Source organism: Vigna umbellata, chromosome 8, assembly GCF_029865625.1.
Source record: "Vigna umbellata cultivar VRB3 chromosome 8, Vumbellata_1.0, whole genome shotgun sequence".
Classification (NCBI taxonomy): Eukaryota; Viridiplantae; Streptophyta; class Magnoliopsida; order Fabales; family Fabaceae; genus Vigna; species Vigna umbellata.
Window position 1 is genome coordinate 46096143 of NC_142172.1, and position 20867 is coordinate 46117009.

At 32.4% G+C, this 20867-nt stretch overlaps 3 protein-coding genes across 4 annotated transcripts; 2 read left to right on the top strand and 1 right to left on the bottom strand.

Annotated features, from left to right (window-relative positions):
- Window positions 1–1269: 1269 nt before the first annotated feature.
- LOC124847746 (uncharacterized) lies at window positions 1270–7472 on the top strand. 2 transcript variants are annotated; one of them, XR_007029647.2, is made up of 10 exons: window positions 1270–1686; window positions 1780–1857; window positions 2786–3502; window positions 3633–3735; window positions 4612–4712; window positions 4816–4990; window positions 6203–6373; window positions 6454–6554; window positions 6915–7038; window positions 7163–7472. XR_007029647.2 is itself a non-coding variant. In XM_047325304.2 (9 exons), exons 1-9 carry the CDS (start codon window positions 1417–1419, stop codon window positions 6969–6971), a joined length of 1773 nt encoding a protein of 590 aa, XP_047181260.2. In that variant the 5' UTR covers window positions 1270–1416; the 3' UTR covers window positions 6972–7472. The 2 variants fall into 2 exon arrangements, 1 of the variants encoding a protein (XP_047181260.2); XM_047325304.2 differs by having other exon boundaries at window positions 6915–7472.
- Window positions 7473–7975: 503 nt separating this feature from the next.
- Window positions 7976–11546, top strand: LOC124847749 (auxin-responsive protein IAA32-like). The gene is made up of 4 exons (XM_047325308.2): window positions 7976–10246; window positions 10613–10849; window positions 10940–11048; window positions 11150–11546. Exons 1-4 carry the CDS (start codon window positions 10102–10104, stop codon window positions 11211–11213), a joined length of 555 nt encoding a protein of 184 aa, XP_047181264.1. The 5' UTR covers window positions 7976–10101; the 3' UTR covers window positions 11214–11546.
- Window positions 11547–14276: 2730 nt separating this feature from the next.
- Window positions 14277–17138, bottom strand: LOC124847744 (receptor protein kinase-like protein ZAR1). The gene is made up of 2 exons (XM_047325300.2): window positions 15387–17138; window positions 14277–15257 (listed from the first exon to the last, which is right to left on the bottom strand). The coding sequence occupies exons 1-2, from the start codon at window positions 16858–16860 to the stop codon at window positions 14602–14604; spliced, it is 2130 nt and encodes a 709-aa protein (XP_047181256.2). The 5' UTR covers window positions 16861–17138; the 3' UTR covers window positions 14277–14601.
- Window positions 17139–20867: the final 3729 nt, after the last annotated feature.

A 20867-nucleotide genomic window follows, 5' to 3' on the forward strand; every position in this document is an offset into this window, starting at 1 on the left:
CAATTTTTTAAAGTAAAACAAGGGACATCATAATATGGTTCTTGATGACCTTAGAGATATTATTCTCTTGAATTCATAAATATATTATGGTGATCTGATCGGTTATGAAATGAGTCACCTAGGACTAATTTATTATGACAATTGTTTGGCCAAAATTTTAGGATGACTTCTTAAAAACATGAAGTACCACCCATAATCAAGTTTACAAACAAAATGTATTTATTAGATAGGATAATAATTACAACTATGTTAATTACAATTTCATCTGAAAATTTATAAATATGAGTATAAGATGAAGAGATAGATGATTTGTTATGAATTTAAGATTTTACTCTCAATATATAACTGACTTAAACATTAAGTATCCTAAAAAATCAAAGAACTGTGTAATGAAAACTATGTTATATTTATTGTAAATTTAATATTTTATTGTAATAATAGATCAATCATATAATTGATTAAACGTTGGAGTACTTTAACAACTTTAAAAGAACAAAACTTTATAACATAAATCCAAAACGCGACTTAAAAAAATGTATAAAAGTATTTTGACTGTGATCTCTTACCTCACATCCAAAAGAGTATAAACCTTTTCAAATAAATTTAGATAACTATTAAATTCGCATAATTTTGTCAGAATTTGTCTATGATAATTTTCAAATAAATAAAAATAAATTGACGTGGAGAATTATTTTTAGTTTTACTTTTCGATCAGATTGAATTTGAAAAATCTAGTGTTTAAGATAATATAAAGATTGGTCACATTAAAAGGGTGAACGAGAACGATGATAATGGAGTGGGTGAGAAAAAGAGAGAATTATCTTAGTTTTTTCTAACCAAAACTGCCAACAACGCATTCCCACAATATCATAAACATACAATGTTTGTTGTTGTGGCTAATCTGGCAATGTTTTCTTTTCCTATTTCGAGGGATGGCGACAACCTAAATCAACTTCAATACTAAAAATTTTCTCATAATTTTTATTTATAAAAAAATTTAAATTCATAAAAAGCGATGTTATAATTTATAATCACATTCTATACGTCCATTATTTTTATTAAAACCATCGTTATCTTTTTATAAATACACTTCTCTCTTTTCTTACTTTCTTATTATCAATTTCTTATTTTCTACTCACTGTATCTTCTGTAGTAAATCAAAGAAAGTAAAAACCTTGAATCATTATTTTTTTAAATTGCAAAAAAAGTCACGAAAATTATTAAATATTGAAGGAGATCCTGTTCCAAAATTGCAAGTGCAATGTTCTGGATAAAGTGTCAAGCGGCATAACATTTTGACTACTTTGAAAAGAAAAAACCAAGTTAGAGACAGAAAGAGAGAAAGAAAGAAAGAAACGAAAATACGAAAACCATAAAAGGTATAAAGAAAAGTAATGAGATAGAAGGCGAAGCGTTATGTTATCCAAATTGTTAACCATGTCGAAAGCCATGTCCATGTCCATGTCTATGTCTATGTCCTTCCAATCTGACAAGCACGAAGTTCTCTGCAGAGGCTTTTCCACCTTCATCTCCCTCCCACGCGCCACCGCGCCCTTCCGTCTCAGGGCTTTCTCCACCGCCGTCACTGATAAGCCCTCTGTTTGTACAGCCGACGAACTCCATTATGTCTCCCTCTCCAATTCCGATTGGAAACTCGCTCTCTGGCGCTACAACCCTTCGCCTCTCGTTAGTTTTCTTTCTTCATTCACATCGCAGCTTTCTTCTATTCTCTCACCGTGATTTTGCTAAGATTTCTCAGGACACAATTTTGTTTCATAGGCACCTCCGAGGAATCATCCTCTGTTGCTCTTGTCGGGCGTGGGAACTAACGCCATTGGATATGACCTTTCACCTGAGGTATTCAACTTTTTTTCTTCTGTGTTTTCTCGATCCCTCCTTCGTAATTGGGAAATTGTGCGAGTTTATGTTCCGCGTTTAGTTTGCCTTTCAAGCATATTTGTCATATAGTATGTTTGTTTCTTTTCGTTTTCATTTCTTTGCATCTCGGGATGTATGGGTGTTGCTTGTATTGGAATATTATTTGCTTGTGCTGTAAACCTTTTTTGGACATTAGTGGGGCAATCTGTTTCTTCTTGAGCAATACTAAAGTCAAAGTAGAAATTATTAATCACTGGCATCATAAATCACTCTCCATTGTCTACAAACAGGAGTAGTACCTATCTCATTCCCTCCCTGAGAATCATGAATAAAGAAGATAGCCTTCTTGTCTGGTTCATAAGTAGCAATGCTCCTAGGCTTCTATATTATAGATGCATACATGTCTTGTATCTGGCTTTGTAAGATTTTCATAACTTTTTTTATTTTTCAAAAAAAGCTATGATACTTAAGAAATACATATCAGTGAAGTATCCAGAAGTATAAATATCATTTGATACGTATATGTGAAACAAATGCAAGTATTGGTGTTTTGTCATCATCCTTTTGTTCTTGCATAGGCAACTGCTCATATATTATTATGCTCTTTTTTTTTTCACCCTAATTTGAATATAAGATATATTGAAGCATGATCACAGTGTTTATAAACATAGGAAGCAAAAACGTTCGGTAGTGTATTATTTTAAGTAGCATTTGATTGCAAAATTCTGAATGCCTCTTCTCTTAAAGAATGCACCAAAGCTACTACTTTTGATTCTGTATTATTAAGCTTTCCTCCGTATTTTGAGTGTTTAATGATGCCTTTTTACGTAATTATAGTTGGGCAGTAGTACATTCTTTTCTGATTTTATTTATCAGTCTTCCCACTAACACATTGTATGTACTGCAGTCATCATTTGCACGTTACATGTCTGGGCAGGGATTTGAAACTTGGATTCTTGAAGTACGAGGAGCTGGGTTGAGTCTTCAGGGTTCAAATTCTAAAGATATTGAACAATCTGCTAATGCAATGTCTGAGAAGATGGAAGCTGCTTCAGAAATTGCTACAGGTACCAACGGAGCCATGGCTTCAAACAAAGAATTGAATAACATCTCTTGCACCGTGTCTGAACCTCAGATTCCTCCTGTCTTAAACGGGGTAGAAACTGAGAATGTGGCCATCAAAGGTGACCTAACTAGGCTGGCTACTGTTTGGGATGAATCAAAGTTGGTGGCAAGATTGACTGAGACTCTTATGTTGTTGTCAGAAAGGGTCTCTGGGTTTCTGAGTGAAAGTCAATCAAGGGTAATGTTTTCCAAATTTCTAGATCAGATTTCAAAACTTCTGGTGGATTCTCCACTATACGAACAATTCAATGAGGTAAGGGGAAAGCTTTCAACTTTGTTTGAAACAAAGCAAAACTCTGGTATTACTAGTCAAATAACTGATCTGAGTCAAAGACTAGTAAATATTATTGAGGAAGGTCAGCTATCTGTTTCTCCTCCATTATATGATCTACAAGCTCGCTTTACTTCTACAATAGAAGATTTTCAGAAGCAACTTGACTTGATTGTGAAGTATGATTGGGACTTCGATAATTACTTGGAAGAAGATGTTCCTGCAGCGGTAAGGTGACATCTTATTATGTTGGAAAGCTATATATCATTAGCATTTAAAAGTACCTTTTTTTACTTGTTATATACATACAGGTAACTTACCCTGGCTACATATCCCTTTTATGACTTTACCTGTACAGATAGAATACATAGTGAAACAAAGCATGCCTAAAGATGGAAAATTGCTTGCAATTGGACACTCAATGGGTGGTATCTTGCTTTACTCCATGTTGTCACGATTTGGTGAGTTTATTGCTTCATTAGTATTAATTGGCCATTGTCATGTTGCCTTTATTTGTTATTGTATTCTTTTCTTGTGTGTACTCTGTTTGACATTTGTGATGGTCTAAACTATAATTTCAATCACTAACAAAGAGGGTTGGGGGAATATTAGGATTTGGAAAAGGCTGATGTGATCATGATGCTCATACATGGAAGGCATTTGATCTGTTCTAGGATTAGTCATTAGATATCAAGAATTGGAATCAGTCTTAAGCCAATACTTTCACTTTTGGAGGAAAATGCTATGCAACAACTTTGTCTATGAAAATCGTCAGCCTGCACTTTATTTTTTCGGTTTTGATCAAGTCACTGACTGTAATCCATATCAATTTGTGAGCCCAACTTGAACCTTCCTGATTAACTATTAACATGTCTCAAACAATGAGCAACAATAAATATATGATGAACCACAACAGGATCAAGTATTGATTGAACATATGATCAAATATAAGTTATGCATCATTAGTCTTCTGAATATGAGACGGCAACAAAGTCAAATGAAGGAATTTATGTTTTTTTTAAAATGAAAGTAGGATTCAATTGCATTATATCTACTGGCTGATGATTGGCCATTCTTAAAATTATGTTACTCCCAAATCACTTCTACCCTTCTATTTTGCTATCACCACACATTATTTCGTTTTGTAACTTTAACGATAACTAAAAAAAATAAATTGTCATAGATGGTAACACTTTACTAGTAGCATAGAAGTGTAAATCTAGATCTACAAGCAGAGTGTTTACATATGCTGACTCATTTGTATTTGCATATGCTTGGACATGTATAAAATAAATATATATCTTATTTACTTGATATTTGTTTTAATTTCATGTAAGGTTCTGAAGGAAAAGACCCAAATTTGGCTGCAGTGGTCACACTGGCATCATCTTTGGATTACACATCTTCCAAATCAGCTCTGAAGTTACTCTTACCCTTAGTAAGTGCATGGTTTAGATGTTTTTGGTTACTTTCTTCATAGACTTAGTGATTAAATTGCCATAATTTCTGAAGTTACTAAGTTTAGTCACTTCATTGAGCAGGCAGATCCTGCCCAGGCCCTCAATGTCCCTGTTGTTCCTTTGGGGGCATTGCTGGCAGCAGCTTATCCTCTTTCTTCTCGTCCACCGTATGTATTGTCACGATTAAATACTTTGATTTCAGCTGAGGACATGATGCATCCAAATTTATTAAAGAGACTTGTTTTGAATAACTTCTGTGAGTATTTCTATCCATTAGAAATATAAATGAATTGTGCCAACACCTTTTTTACGCAACTTATGTTCCTACACCTAATAGTTTAGCTTTTATGATGATTTTTTTGAAATGGAATCGGAACTGCTTTGAGAACATGGTTAGGAATTAGACTCTTGTCCCATTCATTTTGAATTTGAGCACACTGAAATGGGCTTGTTCATAAGCTTTTTTATGACATAGCATGGGATGTAGTTTCTTTGAACTGCTGGGTAGTGTGCCCTTCAGATAGTAAACTTCATTTTGGAACCAGTAGTGATAAGTCAGTATTTGGGTTGTTATTTCATAACTCCATTTTTAAAATGCAAACTATTGGTTATTTTCTTTTTAATTACTGAGGTTCAATTCGTTTTAGCAGTTGATATTTTAAAGGGACAACCGCTTTATCATTACTGAAATTGAATGATTTCTTGGCCTTTTGTATGTCTCTTGTGAAAGTGTAAAGAGCAATCCATTCTTCCAATTTGTATAAAGCGACAAATCTTCTGGAATTCAATTTTGTTGGACTTAAAGGGTAGCGAAGTAAACTTCTTTTTCATTGAATTAGTACTATCATGCTAAAATTGAACCATTAATTTGACCTAGAAAGAAAGTATGGAAGAGCAACCCGTTCTTCTAATTTGTATTACAAGCGTCATACACTTGAATTGGACTCTTACCAGAATCTCTGTTCGACGTGCCCTTCTTTCTGATGCTTATTTCATTAGTTATAATTATCCTGGTGGCTCCATTTCAGAGGTATTTGGAATTGTATGTGATGCATTATTACTTTACATTAATCTTCAGAGAGGATATTCAGATAGATCATTAAAGCATATTGAGATGAATAGGATGTTGGAAAAGCAAAATAATTCCTCTGCTTTCACTGGGTCATTGGACCAGGAAAACATAGATAAAGAGAGTACGATATTAAACTATTAAAAGATGATTGATTGAACAAGTGATGTTTTCACTGGTTCATTAAATTCAAGTGGCAATCCTGCCAGATGTAATTTCTAGATACTGTTTGTTCTGCAATATAAAGGTAGGGTATTAGGGGGTTAGACTCTCGTCTGGAGTAACACTATTATAGGCATTGCAGTGCACATAAACTTATATTTTTTAATTAGAAAATTACATGTTGACTATTTAATATGAATATAATATCTGACCTTTTGATACAATTACGACTGGTAGGCACCATACCCGCAAAACTTCTCTTGCAACTCACTACAGCATTTCGAGAACGTGGTTTATGCAACAGGAATGGGACCTTTTTTTATAAGGAACATCTACACAAAAGCAATACCCCTATCTTAGCTATTGCTGGAGACCAGGATCTGATTTGCCCACCTGAAGCTGTCGAAGGTATTTTTTTACCATAGGTGTAGATGCTTTATTTTCGTTGTTTCAAGAAATGATTATTCATAAAGGTATTTTTTGAACAGAAACCGCTAAGTTAATTCCTGAGCACTTGGTTACCTATGAAGTTTTTGGAAAACCCGGAGGCCCACATTATGCACATTATGATTTAGTTGGAGGAAGGCTGGTATGAACTTATTCCTTTGGTTGTTGTCATTAGTGCTATTTTAGATTAGGAAACTGTCAAGAAGTAAAGAAAAACGAGCTCAGTTTATTTTGTGAGTAATTGGTGATGGTCATATTGGCTGCCCTACACGAATTTTCTGTCTTTTGTTCTATTCACACCTTTATTCACCTTTCATCTACTCTTGCCATTTTTTTCGTTTGCTTCATTATTAATTTTTGTCCATTTTTAGTCGTGTAATTTAAATACCGATTGTTTTATTCGTATGAAGAATTTGTTTTGGCATAAATAATTGGTCTATATTTTCTTATGCCCACTGCTGCTTTCTTTATGATGTCTTTTCTATGATTATTTTGAGCACAGGCAGTGGAGCAGGTGTATCCCAGTATAATTGAATTTCTTAGCTGTCACGACAAGTGATGTACACCATCAATTTTCATCAAATACATTCTTCTTGGATAATACTTGATAACTACAATCCAAACAGGTGTGAGATGCCTTTCTTTTATTTCCTTTTGTACATCAGTTCGAGCTTATGCTGCACTTGCTTACGTGGTTGTTCGTGGTACAGACAACGGAGACAAGATTAATCGTTTGTTTATTTATACTAGGTACATTAAATTAAGAAGAAAAGTTTAAAGAATTTATAACAGACTTTTTGTACTTTAGAGAAAGGGGATTCGGCTTTTTTTGTTTCCAAACCTCAACAGCAAAAGGTAGGAAATACGATCGAGGATATAGAAAGAAATAGGAATTACAAGGACTCTAATTGTTTTCTACAGCGTTTTCTTTGAATTGTTGTAAAGTATATGTACATAATTTCCTACACGACTCTCCACATTCTGGCTGCAACCTGCCCACTCGATTGTTTCACCAACTTGTGTATGTGCTTGCATGATAAGGCCCTTCGATCTGAGTTTCTATCCAAATTGCACGGATACTTTAAAAGTGTCACAACCTTTTTGTTTGTACAATAGTCACGGAAAACTATGATTTATAACTCCATACATATTTTTATTTTAATTTTTTTGGATGCAGATGGATTGATCTTTTACACACTAGAAAAATAATTTGAATTGAACATAAAACTAATATGCAGTTGAATTTGATTTAATTTAAATGTAATTTGAACGCAAATTTTATTTGGATTAGTTTTTTTTTAGTATTTTATGAGTTCGTTTATTTTTAATTTGATAGGTAGGTAGTAAAGTAAATTGGTATTCTACAAAATCTAACACCTAAGTTCTATAGTGTTTAGAAGTCACATTTACTTGATAATAACTGTAGTAGAATAATAAAAAAAGTAATGTTATCATGATGATAGTATATCATCAAAGTTATTTATAGCTGGAATATTCCCTGACATACATAACCGAAGTGGTGGTTTGATCCAAATAGATGGGTAAAAAGTAGTTTCTTCAGTTTTGATTTAAATGTCTAAAAAATAACTTTTTATTTGCTTTGTTTTGATTTAAATTGTTTTAGTTGATGGTTTGAGCATTCCTTTCTTAACTTTCGGATAGAGCTGAAATTTTTGAAAACATAACTTAAATTATAAGATGAGAGACAAGATAAGAACCTGTTAAAATATAAGAATTTGGGAAATCTTGAGAGTTTCTTATTATAATAGGAATTTTGAGAGAATCGTGTTCCAAGAGTTGGTAGGTGCATTTAAAGAGTCCAAGGTCTTATAAATCTTTACATAAACATTTCACACTTTTAGTGTGGGTCTCAAGGATTATATCTTTAAGGGGGCAATAGCGTTGATAGCCAGAAGTTGATGAACACTTCAACACACGCCAAATTCATTGCACTTCAATATTAGTTACCTGGTTGCCCCGCCACTACATTCAATTCAAAATCTTAATGCATTCATTTCATACATCCCTACTATTTATGTTGTGTTCAATTCAACGTATCTATTTTCATTTATGTCTGACTTTTTTTTCACACACTCGTCGGCACTCCCAATAATTTCAGGCCTTTATCTAGGATCTTGACACCCCATCATTACCTAAACCAAGCCTATGTTTCAGGTATAGCGGGAGGTTATAATACTCAAGAACTTGTGTCAAATGTGTCCTTTTGCTAATAATTAAATCTCCCAAGTGCGGGTTTTGAATCATATATAGTGTGCATTTGAAATGCTAAGCTATTTTTCTTGTCAGTATTAAAATAGCAGATACCATTTGATTCAGAAATGGTAATATCTTACCTGGAACACAGGAACAAAAACTCCTTTTCTGTAGTTCTGACTGTTGAGATCAATATTAAAGTTAATCTATTTTAATTTAGTATCACTACTAAACACTACATTCTGTTCTCTGAACTTATAACTCATAAAAAGAAAAGGAACAAGAAAAAGACATTTCCTGCAGAAGCATAAGGGCATGGGATGTTATGATCTGACCAGATCTTTGTTCCCTTGAAAAGTGGTAGTCCTGTCATATGTGGATAACTCAACAGATATTCAAAATGTGACAGTTAGCTTTATGCCTATAGCTCCACGTTGCTCAGATAAGCTTAAGGACTAAATCTGTATAATTTTAAAAATTCAATGCCCCAACCATAGTAATCAATTCCACTCGAATACCTTCTTTAAATAAAAACTTACACTTTCATGCAACTTAATATTAGCAGGTCATATTGGACTCCCATTAATCTCTGCAGATGGGCTTGAAATTTCTTCCCGACAGAAAGTGTCAGTATTTAAAGTTTAATTATTGCTCATTTGACATACATTCTAATTATTTTTGCAAACATGTTTTCATCTACATAATACACCACTTTTGGACATTTTATATTATATAATGATTGCTTCTATGTAAGAATTGGAGCGATGTGTGAAATGATGCAATAAAACGTGCAGAGCAAATATTAGTATCCCTTACGCGTTTACAATGACACCTAAAACAAATTTTTAATGACGGTACTTTTAAAAATGAGTTATATGTTAGATTCTTTCTATTTTATTTTCGTAAAACATAATAACGAAAAGGGTTTCACTGCAGAATTCATGGTTATAAACCATGCATTAAAATTATACGTGCCATCTCTGTCTGTTAGATCTTTACACTATTGAAGCTACTTTTTGAAGATTACCATAAGTGAACTCACGATAGTGTATGAGCTTCTCCTTTATAATTAATCCACAAATTTTTTACTTTAGATGAATTGATGTGATGGCATGAATCAGTTTAATATTTCCCATTTGGTGTTCTCGAGTTACTGTCACCATGGAAAAATCTGAGCATTTGTAGCAATGTCAGGAAGCAGAATCCAGAATAACTTGTATTAGGATCAATTTGGCCATCCTTTGTTCTTGGGGTGTTTTGTTTTTACCTTGTGTTCCATGTTGACAGTAACAGAAGATAAGCTTTGTGCATTTAATGATTGATAATGGAGGACGCTTCCTTGTCTTCCTTGTGTTCTTTCATGTCTCATTTAGATACTCAAATTTATCACTATAAATAGTTTATGTCTACAAATGCAACTCACTAGACCTTAACCAGCTATACCTGCGTTGAAGAGTTTACTTTTTCAGTCCCCTATGGATTCAAACACATCAAGCTTTCTTTTGAACTCTTCAACTTTGCACTCAGTTTTCTACCAAGATAAACAAGATGATGGCATAATTGACCTGGGTCTCAGTCTCGGAACTGTTCAGCACGAAGCTTACCATTCTTCCAGCAACTGTACGGGTTCTCCACCTCCTTCATTCCTTTAATTCTTCATCTCTTCTAACTTCTCATACACCCTTTACTCAAACATTTTTCAATTACAAAAAAAGTAAACAGTATAGACTATGAAAAATTGTTATTGTATGATAGTTTAGTTGACTTCAAATTGTCACACTAAATTACATAAAAATCAAACTACATAGAAAAACCAGTTCAGTTTGGTCATGTGTGATGATTTTTGTATGTATATGGATTCATCTGATTGTTATGTTACCAACTTTGTTAGCATGAAATCAACAAATAATTAACGTTCAAGTTGTGACATTAACAAATAATTTACTACTGATTAATAAAGGCTAATGAAATTAAATTTGGTATCAGTGTATGATGATGACCTTATGAACTGGCCTCAGTCTAATCTGAACCTGAAGAACTCAAGCACAATGCATGGCAGATCTGTGAACGAAAATTTTGATGAAGAGATAGAGGGGGTCCAGAGCAATGAGAGATGGGCTTATGTGAAGGTGAACATGGATGGGGTTACCATCGGTAGGAAAATCTGTGTGCTTGATCACGGTGGATACTCAAGCCTAGCACTTCAATTAGAAGACATGTTTGGTAGGCAGAATCAATAATGCATTATTCATGCACTTGCAAGATCTTTTTAATGTTTGGTATAACTTTTGTTTAACTGATTGTACCACTCAGGAAACCAATCTGTTTCTGGATTAAGATTGTTCCAATCGAGATCAGACTACTCATTGTTCTACAAGGACAGACAAGATAATTGGAGACCTGTCGGTGATGTACCTTGGAAGTAGGTCCCATTTTTCTTCCCAAATTTCCACATTCTGTTCTATGTCATTTTAACAGTAGTTCTAACCTGTTCCTTTTTCTCTTCCACTTGTTTCATCCCAGGGAGTTTATAGAATGTGTAAAAAGGTTGAGGATTGCGAGAAAGAATGCAGGCATTGTTTCTTGATCATCTAAATTCACCTAAATTTTGTGTCTCTTAGTAGTATCAGTAGAAGTTAAATTCATCAAAGTTGGTTAAGTAGTTTGGGCATGTAATCAAAGTTGATGGATTCAATTAGTGCACATGGTATTTTGGACAAGTCCTTCATGGAAACGTACCCTACTTCATTTGTAATCATTAGAACGAAATACCAATAATAATAATCACTTCCAACTTTCAATCAAGGACTTTTAAGGCTTCACTTTGGTGAGTTTGGGTCCATCTCTATAATTTAGGTCAGTGCCACGTTGTTGTATTAAATTAATATTTAATAGCTAGTGAATAAATAGCAATGACTACAGGGACACATGTTATCCCTTATTTCTCTCAAACTTTATGCAGAATTTCGAAATCACAGCTGTCTGCACTTGCTTTCACTTGGACAGTGACATGTTTTCTGCCATTGGCTTGCATCAGAGTTTCCATTTATACTCATTCTCTTTAATATTGAATGTTATCGGTAAGTTGTTTTAGTTAGTTATATTACTTTTCAAGCTATGAATGGGTTAAAAATGTTAACTTTTGGTAATCGACTGAATCAAAATTTAGATTTTTGTTATGATAGCTGTTGCGCATATTTGAAATGGCATCGTATGATCATGTACAACGTAATAACGTCATAACAAACATGCTATTAATGTTTGACAGTGGTTTAAATATGACTTTGGTTGTAGATAGCATATCTATTTTAGTATTATTTTTTTTCTACTTTGACTAATTTATCAGCTATTTTCACGGATTGTAAGTAAGAATATATAGGTATTTCTTAAATTTTGTTTATTTTCCCATATTATGTGCTTTATTTTTATTAGAGCTGAAATATTTTTTTCTTCATTTCAAGGTATTGGTGCTTTAAAACGGTGTAGCCCACGTCTTAAGAACGAAGCAATTGATTTATTTAATATAAATCCTTCACAAATTTTCAACTATTATTGTGATAACTTATAAATTTCCATATTTTTTACTACCGACGATAATAAGAATCGGTTGATGGTATAAAATAACACTAGAGAAAAAAAAGGAGGCCTTTTGAAACTTGTATATCTTTTTAAGATTAATAATTATTGTTACATAAAAAAATCATAGGTGATTACAATGTTGAAGTATGCATTAGTTAGTTATCTATACTATTTAAATTTACATTTATTTGTATTTAAAAAATTTAAAATATAATTAAAGATAAAATAGAGAATTATAATATATATTAAAAGAAAATAATTTACTTCAGATATTATGGTCATGCTGCTAAATTTTTTTTTCAATTTTGAATAGAAATCTAAATACACTAGCCTCGTATTTTCTCTTAGAATCTTTTTCAAATCTTTACTCTACGAAACAAATAAAATCCATATTTCTTTCATCTCATCTCATCTCATTTATTTCTGCTGGATAACAGGAAATGGCTTGAGTCACGAATACAAAAAGCTGATACAAAAGTTATCTTTTAATATTGTATTTTGAAGCCAAATTCAGACCAAAACATGTGAAACTGAAAGTGGTAGAAATGGTGTGTTCTTCAAAGTCAAAAGAATGATGAACAGACAAATTAGCAGTTAAACAGAAATGAGAAGCAAGAATTTTTCTGCGTACGTTTGGAGTTTCAGTCTTTCACCCACAATTGGCGCCACATGATCGGGCCTTCCCTTCCCAAACCCAACTACGTATTTTTCAACGTGAAAAACCAATCTTTCTAAAATATGATGAAATAACAATGCATATATGATAATTGATAATTGAAAGATTCAACAATTTACTAAAATTTGTGAAGCAACTTAACATAACTAATATATTTGTAAAATCAACTCCTTTGATTTCTGATTTTACATCTTAGAATAATCAAATCGTAAACATTTGGTTGTATCTGTTTTTTCTCATCATTCACCCATGTTATTACTTATCCGAAATTGGACTGCTTAAGCTATCTAGTTGCCTATGAAAAGAACCATGAAGCAAAGTTTGAGTTATTTGACTTCGAAGCTTGGTACTTTTGTCTTTTGTTTCTCTTTCGCTTAATCGCAAAGTTTCAGAAAAAAAGGCACAAGTCGACCAATAAATACATACACATACTATACAACCTGTCCAGAGTTAAAAATCAAAGAAAATTTTATCATCAAAACTAATGTTCTTTTCAATTGTTGTAAATATTGATATAAATTAAGTGAATATTATTAATACAAATGTTTTATTAGCATAAATGGAATTTATAGAGTAATATATATAGTAACACTAAACTTGAATTTATGTTAATTTGTAAGGGTGCTGATAAGCTATTAGTAACCAAAGGAGCAACGTTAGTCACCAACAATTTTAATGGTAACTACCCATAACGATCTCATCAGTGACATGCAGGTGTTCAAAATTAATATGATAGAGCATATTTAACAACAATGAGACTTAAATAAAAATCTAACATTATTTTTGGGCGAATCTACATAAATTTCTGAATAAGTTAAATACCGTTATAGTAGTACATAAAGATTAAATATAGTAGGTCATCTACTCCAATTACTAATTTGCCCAATTCTTAATTCAAATAGTGATTATTAACCAAGAATAACAAAATGAGTGGTTGGTTCTTTATTTTAAACTTTAACTCAAACTATCAACATTTACTAAACTAATAAATATTTCAATTCATCTTTATATCCTTTTACTCCTGATCAAATATATATTTCTTACAAATTCTTTTACTCAATAATATTCAATTTTATTTCTTTCTAACTTTTGTATCATTCGATATGTATTTCTGTTCGATTTGTTGTTAGGGAGCTTTTAGAATAAAACGTCCAATCAGTTAAGTGGATAACACGTATGTCTATGTTTTCTAGGTGATGGCCGATGCGATAAGATCGTGAATAGGGAACACCAACTCTTTCTTGCGTCCTCATCAATGCACATGACAAGGATAAAACCATAATACTGTTCTTTTCACACCAAGTGAATCAGAATTTATCAGACATTTCTTTAGAATCCTAAGACGTTAATTACGTGTTGGTTTTTTATATGAAAGTGAGGGGAAAACATTCGAACTATTGGACAAACATTAATATAATATGAGTACTTAATAAGGCGACTTTTAAAAATGTTACAAGTTCTTGAGTATTTTTCATTTTTCTTGTATAGATTCGGAGTCTGCGTATGTACGAGGTTAAAAAAAAACCTCGTCATGTGTCTGGTAGTGAAATCTCAGAACAAGTGATGATTTTTGCTGAAACAAATTAAATTTCTCTTCTAGTACTCCAATTACAAGGATTCATCAGGTTGAAGACATTGTTAAACATGACCAACACAAGAGAGTAAAGGTAAAAGATTCACAAATGAGCTGCATTCACAGTGCACAGCTGCCTGAAATTTCTCAATCAGAGGAAATAGTCAATCTATCCAAAACATCAAGCACGTGCCTCATCGTAGGTCTCTTTTCAGGGCTGCTATGGACACAAGCCATTGCAATCTTCAAAACTCCAATAATCTCCTCCTCCTTATCTGCATCTTCTGCCAAGTAAGGGTCTAACACCTCCACGAGTGGCTTCTTTTCCTCAATGCAGAACTGAATCCACTGAACAAGGTCCATTTCTGAGTTCCCCAACTGGACAATCGATGGTTTTCCTGTGATCATTTCCAACAATATCACTCCATATGAGTAAACATCCCATTTCTGTGATGGCTTCACAACTTTCAGTGCTTCTGGAGCCATATAACCGTTTCCCATCACACCGGTACTGACTTCAGTGGAGATGCTCTTTTGTCTTCCATGTTGTTTCTCTGCAGCCACTCGGTTGGATTGCAAGGTTGGCGACCCTCCAGCAATGTTTGCAAGGCGCCCAACTCCAAAGTCAGAAATGTGGGGTTCCATGTCGTGTCCAAGAAGTATGTTACTTGGCTTCAGGTCTCCGTGTACATATTTTTTGGGGCTAAATTCATGCAGATAGACCAATCCTCTTGCGGTTCCTTTCATGATCTTCAATCGATAGGACCAAGAAAGTGGTGCAAATGTCAGAAGTCCAGCCTTCCCTGGAGATATAAAATCGAACCAGACAAACAAATGAACAAAAACTAAGTGTTAGGTTAAGCCAAAAGATCAGTCATTGCCACAAAGTGGAAAAAAAGGAAAAGAAAAAAATTGTATTTAACAAAACTTGCCATGAATTGCTGTATCAAGGCTTCCGTTGGATATATAATCATATATGAGAAGCTTCTCATCAACAGACCAGTAATAGGCTCTCAGAGTTGCAATATTTGGATGTCTTAACTTCCCTATTGCTTCTACCTCGGTTTGGAACTCTTTAAACCTTTGAGAACCTCCCTCCCCCAATCTCCTCACAGCCAAAGCAAGCCCATCTTCAAGCACCACTTTGTACATAATCCCTATTCCACTCTTACCCAAAACAAAAGCCGAAGCCTTGAGAAGCTCATCCAAATCAAAAGTCACATGGGAATCTAATGGGACAAGATCATATTGCTCAACATTATTATCAGACAGGGCCTCGGATTCATCCTTTCTGAAGCAGAAACACTCTTTTCTCCCTTTGCTTCCCTTGTTAATTCCATCTTCATCAAGATCCTGGTTAAAACCACAAACCCTCGAGTAGCAAAAAGAGAACAGCAAACCTAAGAGGCAAATTCCAATTATATCACCCACAACAATGCTAACCACAGCTCCCGTACTTAGCCCTTTATTTTTCTCACTTCCCATGGAACCCTCAGCCGAACTGTTATTTGGAATAAATGGAAACGATGGAGGTGAACCAGCAGATGGAGTATCAGGACCGCATGAATTCTTCAAAGGAGGACCACATAGACCAGGATTGCCAATAAAGGCAGTTGGTCCTCTGTTCATTAAAGCACCATTCTGAGGAATTGGACCGTTTAAATTGTTGAAAGTAAGATCAATGTAAACCTTCTCAGGCAGATTACCAAGGCTGGCTGGAATTGAACCACTAAAATGATTATGAGACAAATCAACAGTTCCTTGCAGGCTTGACAGATTTCCCAAATCACTGGGAATTGACCCATTGAAGTGATTGAAAGAAAGGTTTAGCCTTTCCAGAGAAGACAAATCAGTGCCAAACCCATCTGGCAAGGAGCCAGAGAAATTGTTCTGACTGAGAACAAGGGACTTGAGTCTCTTGCATTGGACAATTGCAGCAGGCAATGACCCGTTAAAGAAATTTTGTGATAAATCTAGAGTTTGAAGGTACCTGAGATTCTGAATCTCACTAGAAACAGGCCCAGAAAATGAATTACCATAAAGCACCAAGCTTTGCAGTCCCTGAGCTTGAAAGAGCTGTGTAGGCAAGTCTCCGAAAAGCTTGTTGTTCCTGAAGTTGACATGGCGGAGCTGGGAGAGAGATCCCAGAGAAGAAGGGAGAGAGCCAGAGAGTTTCCTCTTCGGGATGCTGATGGACACAACATTATGGTCCTTGCAAGTGATCCCATTCCATGAACAAGGGTTTTCATCAGAGGAATTCCAGTTACTCATGGAGCCTTGAGGGTCGGTGAGCGACTGCTTTAGTGTCAAAAGCACAGAGCCTTCGGCATTCAGAGAATGCACCAAAGGTGCAATAGAGTTGCAGCAAAGAAGGAAAAAGTAAAACAACAAAACAAAAGGGAACATCTCTAGCTCCTCCAACTAAGAGACCGTTGGAGCAAATCCTAAAGCGAAGAGAAAGAAGAAGGTAGTGAGCAAGGTTAGTGTAAACTGGTTTAGAGTTATGGAAAAGAGAAGAGAAGAAAAGAAAAGAAAAGAGAGGGGAAAGACAGACAGAAAGACAATGCAAGCTAGGCTGTGGTGGAGGGGAGAGAAAGGCTTAAACAGTAAAGTGAGAAAAAGAAGTGTTGAAGAATGGGAAAGCGAGACCAAAGCCTCGGGGAGAGTTACCAGGTTGTTTGTGAGAGACAGTGAAGAGAGAGGGAGAGATAGAGAGAAAAAACTCGCCGCACGAGTATCATTCCCAAATTCTCCCGATATTTGTTTTATGCAAAATGGTAAAGAAAAAAATACTTAAAAAGTTAACTGAAACTTACTGTAATTCTAAATTGTTAGTTTTTAAAAGTCATTTTTTATAAAAAAAATTAAAATCGAATAAAATTATTTATTAGGATAATTATCACATAAAATGGTGAGAATGTATACATTCAATGTTTTGAATGAATTTTAACCTTATTATATGTTAACTTTCTTGTGTTTTAAGTAATTATGGATATTTTACATTGTCTAAATTTTGATAATGAAATCCGTTCTAGTTTTTTTTAGTGTAATTTTTTTTTGTATACTTAATTGCCATGTTTTATATTACATATCATATCATAAATGCTAATTTATATATTAGTAATTATTTAATTAGATTTTAAAATTTGAATAAGATTAAGTTGTGATAAATATATATATATATATATTAAATTTATATTAATTTTTTTTAGTCTATTGAATATTTAATATTGTTATATTTTTCAACTGAGTCCTTTTTGTTTAATTTTTCATCGTAATTATTGTCTTATAAATACATATATTTTTTTTCTAATTTGGGCGCGCGTGCCACTTTCTTATTATTTCTAATTATAATTAACACACATTACAGTGCACATTTTGTACTTGTTCCTGTTTATCGCGTTTTGGTCAGATCCCAATATTTAGTTAATCAGATCATGAATATTAATACCCACCACAATAAATAAAAAAGCAAAAAATTAAAAACCTCTAAACTGGAAAAGAAGAATGAATAGTTACGTGACTTTGAGGACCACAACAATTGACAGCCATGATTGTTCTCTGTAAACAATATTCTATTAAACCTTTGCATATTCTATTAAACATGGTTGTTCTCTTTAAAAAAAAGTTACTTATCATAAAAAATAACAGCCATAAACATAGTCCATATATTTTCACTAGTTAATATATAATTTATTTTTTGTATGTTTGGAAAATCTCTATCATACTTGATACAAAAGCTTATAAAATGAAAAAATATATATATAATGAATGAAACAATTATATATTTTATTTTGAATCACTAGATGGGAAGTTACCAGGTATAAGTTTTTAGTTATGTATTCATGTATCAACAGCTATCAACATGTATTTTCTTACTTTGTTTCCCTTTAAGGATAAAAGACTATATTACTTTTTATCAGCTTTTAAGAAAATAAATGTCACCCCTTTGTAGAGTACTAAAAGCTCATGGAATTGAAAAATAAAAAAATTGAAAAAGGTCCATTTCTCCTCTATTATTTGCTTCATGCACATCTATTATTTTTATTTAATGTCCACATCCCTCTCCATTGTTTTACCACCTTACCACTTTTGAGAGTCTGCATCATCCTTTCTTGTTATTAACACTCATGCAACAGCTACCTATGCTCGTGACTATCAGAATAACTCTCTATATCGACCTTCCGTACACTTCTTTAATGTTTTAGTATTAGGTTTCTTTCTAACAAACCCTATTTTTCATTCAAGTCAACACAAACCATACTACCCAGATCAAAAAAAATAATTCCTTTCAACTCACTCTTCTTATCTACTTCAAATTTATTACTAGTCGTTCCTAATGTAAATACCTCTCTTTAAAATGTAATGCCCTCTACCCAACACTTGTAATTGTTTATGAGGTTGTGCTATGGATTTGAATAAGAATAAATAGATGAATTTGATTGTAATTGTTTTTGAACTTATAATTATTTATGAGGTTGTCTTATGGATTTGAATAAAAATAAATAGATTAATTTAAGTCAATTTTGAAATAATTTTTTTGTTATTTGTAGATAAAAATAAATTAATTTTAAAGTAAAGTTATTCAGTGATTTGATTTGTATAATAAATAAAAAATTATTAATAGATTAAAATATAAAATTATTATTTTTTCTTCAGGTAAAAAATTAATCTATTATTATTTTATATGTAATATATATTATTATAACCATTATATACAACATATTATTATTATTATTATTAAAAATTCAATGTATAACGTCATCACCATATGTAAATGCTTCACATTTATAGACCTACTCTCGCATAATACATGCATAAACAAAATAAGTATAGACACGTGAAAAACATGTTGCAAGACCATAATAATAAATCAATAATTCATCCTTTCAAATCTCAAATCTCTTCTAAAGTGATAGATTACAAATTTATCATTTTATTCTTCTTTGTTTTTCTTTCACAAAAAATAATTCAAGAGAATAGGTAAAATTTTCCAAATTCATCTCTTCTAATAACTTCAAACAAAAATCAACACAAATAATACATCTTAAAACTTGTGATATTTATTCCTAAGTTCAATTTTTAAAAATATTATACTTTTGAAGAGGACATACATAATTCTCATATTATTTTTCATGATAATAATAACTGTATTCATTTTTCTAGTAAATTATTTTAGAATTTATGATTTTATAATTTACTTTCTATTTGATCTTCCAGAGTCTACAAGTTTTTTTTATTCAATAAAGTTGATTATATAAAATATTTATTACTTTAATATTTACTAACTAAATATGAAATGTATAATTTTTATTTTTACTAAATAAAGAGTATATATATATATATATATATATATATATATATATATTAATAAATATTTATTAAAAAATAACAGAATAAAAAGCGTACGACCTTATCATTAATTTAACCTACAAAAACATATATTTATCTTCTTTTAGTAAAAGATAACATAAAACAAATATAATCACATAAATTTTAATATGACATAAATATATATAATTTTTATTCTCTATTTTAAACATCAAATATTAAACATTTTTTTTCTTCCTCTCTATCATATATACATCGCGTACGCCTATTTTTCAGTTGGTACATTTTAGTAATGTGTATCGGTTTTAGTAGACAAAAATATCCTTATATATAATGGATTCTAAGTTTTAAAGGTTAAGAGTATTTTAATAATTTTCATTCTAAAAAAAAAAAAAACTTCAAATCCTTACTCACCTCTCTAATTCCTCTCAACTCTTTATCTTTCATCTCTCACTCCAACCTTTTTTTTGTCATTCCATATGTAATCCTAATTGAAAAAAATCAGAAACACTTACCTAATCCCAATCCACCTTTCTTATCCAATTTGTTTCTCTCTCGTCTTCATACTCTCTCTCACCCACAAACAACAACCCGCGACACCGCAATTTGTTGCTCTATTCGTTTATTTGTTTTCCACTTTAATAACAAAATAATTGATGATGTTGATGTTGATTTTTTATTAGAGGACTGTGTTATATATTTTCCCTTCTTATTATTAAATTTCATTTTTAAATTAAGTCACGGCGGGGATGACAAAGAAAAGGTTGGAGTGAGAGAGGTGAAAAAGAAATAATTAAGAGGAATGAGAGAAGTGAACAAGGATTTGGGAGTTTTTTTCTTTTTTAGTTTTGATATGAAAATTAATAAAATACCCTTAACCTTAAAATTCAAAATCCATGATATATGAAGATATTTTTGTCTACTAAAGTCCGGTATACATTACTAAAATGTACCAACTGAAAAACAGGTGTACACGCCTTAGCAAACCCCATATATATAATTCTTTCAAATTGTTTTTTATTATTGAGGAATGATTTAAGATGATTTAGTGTGTATATTTTATTTAAGTGAGTTGAGATTAT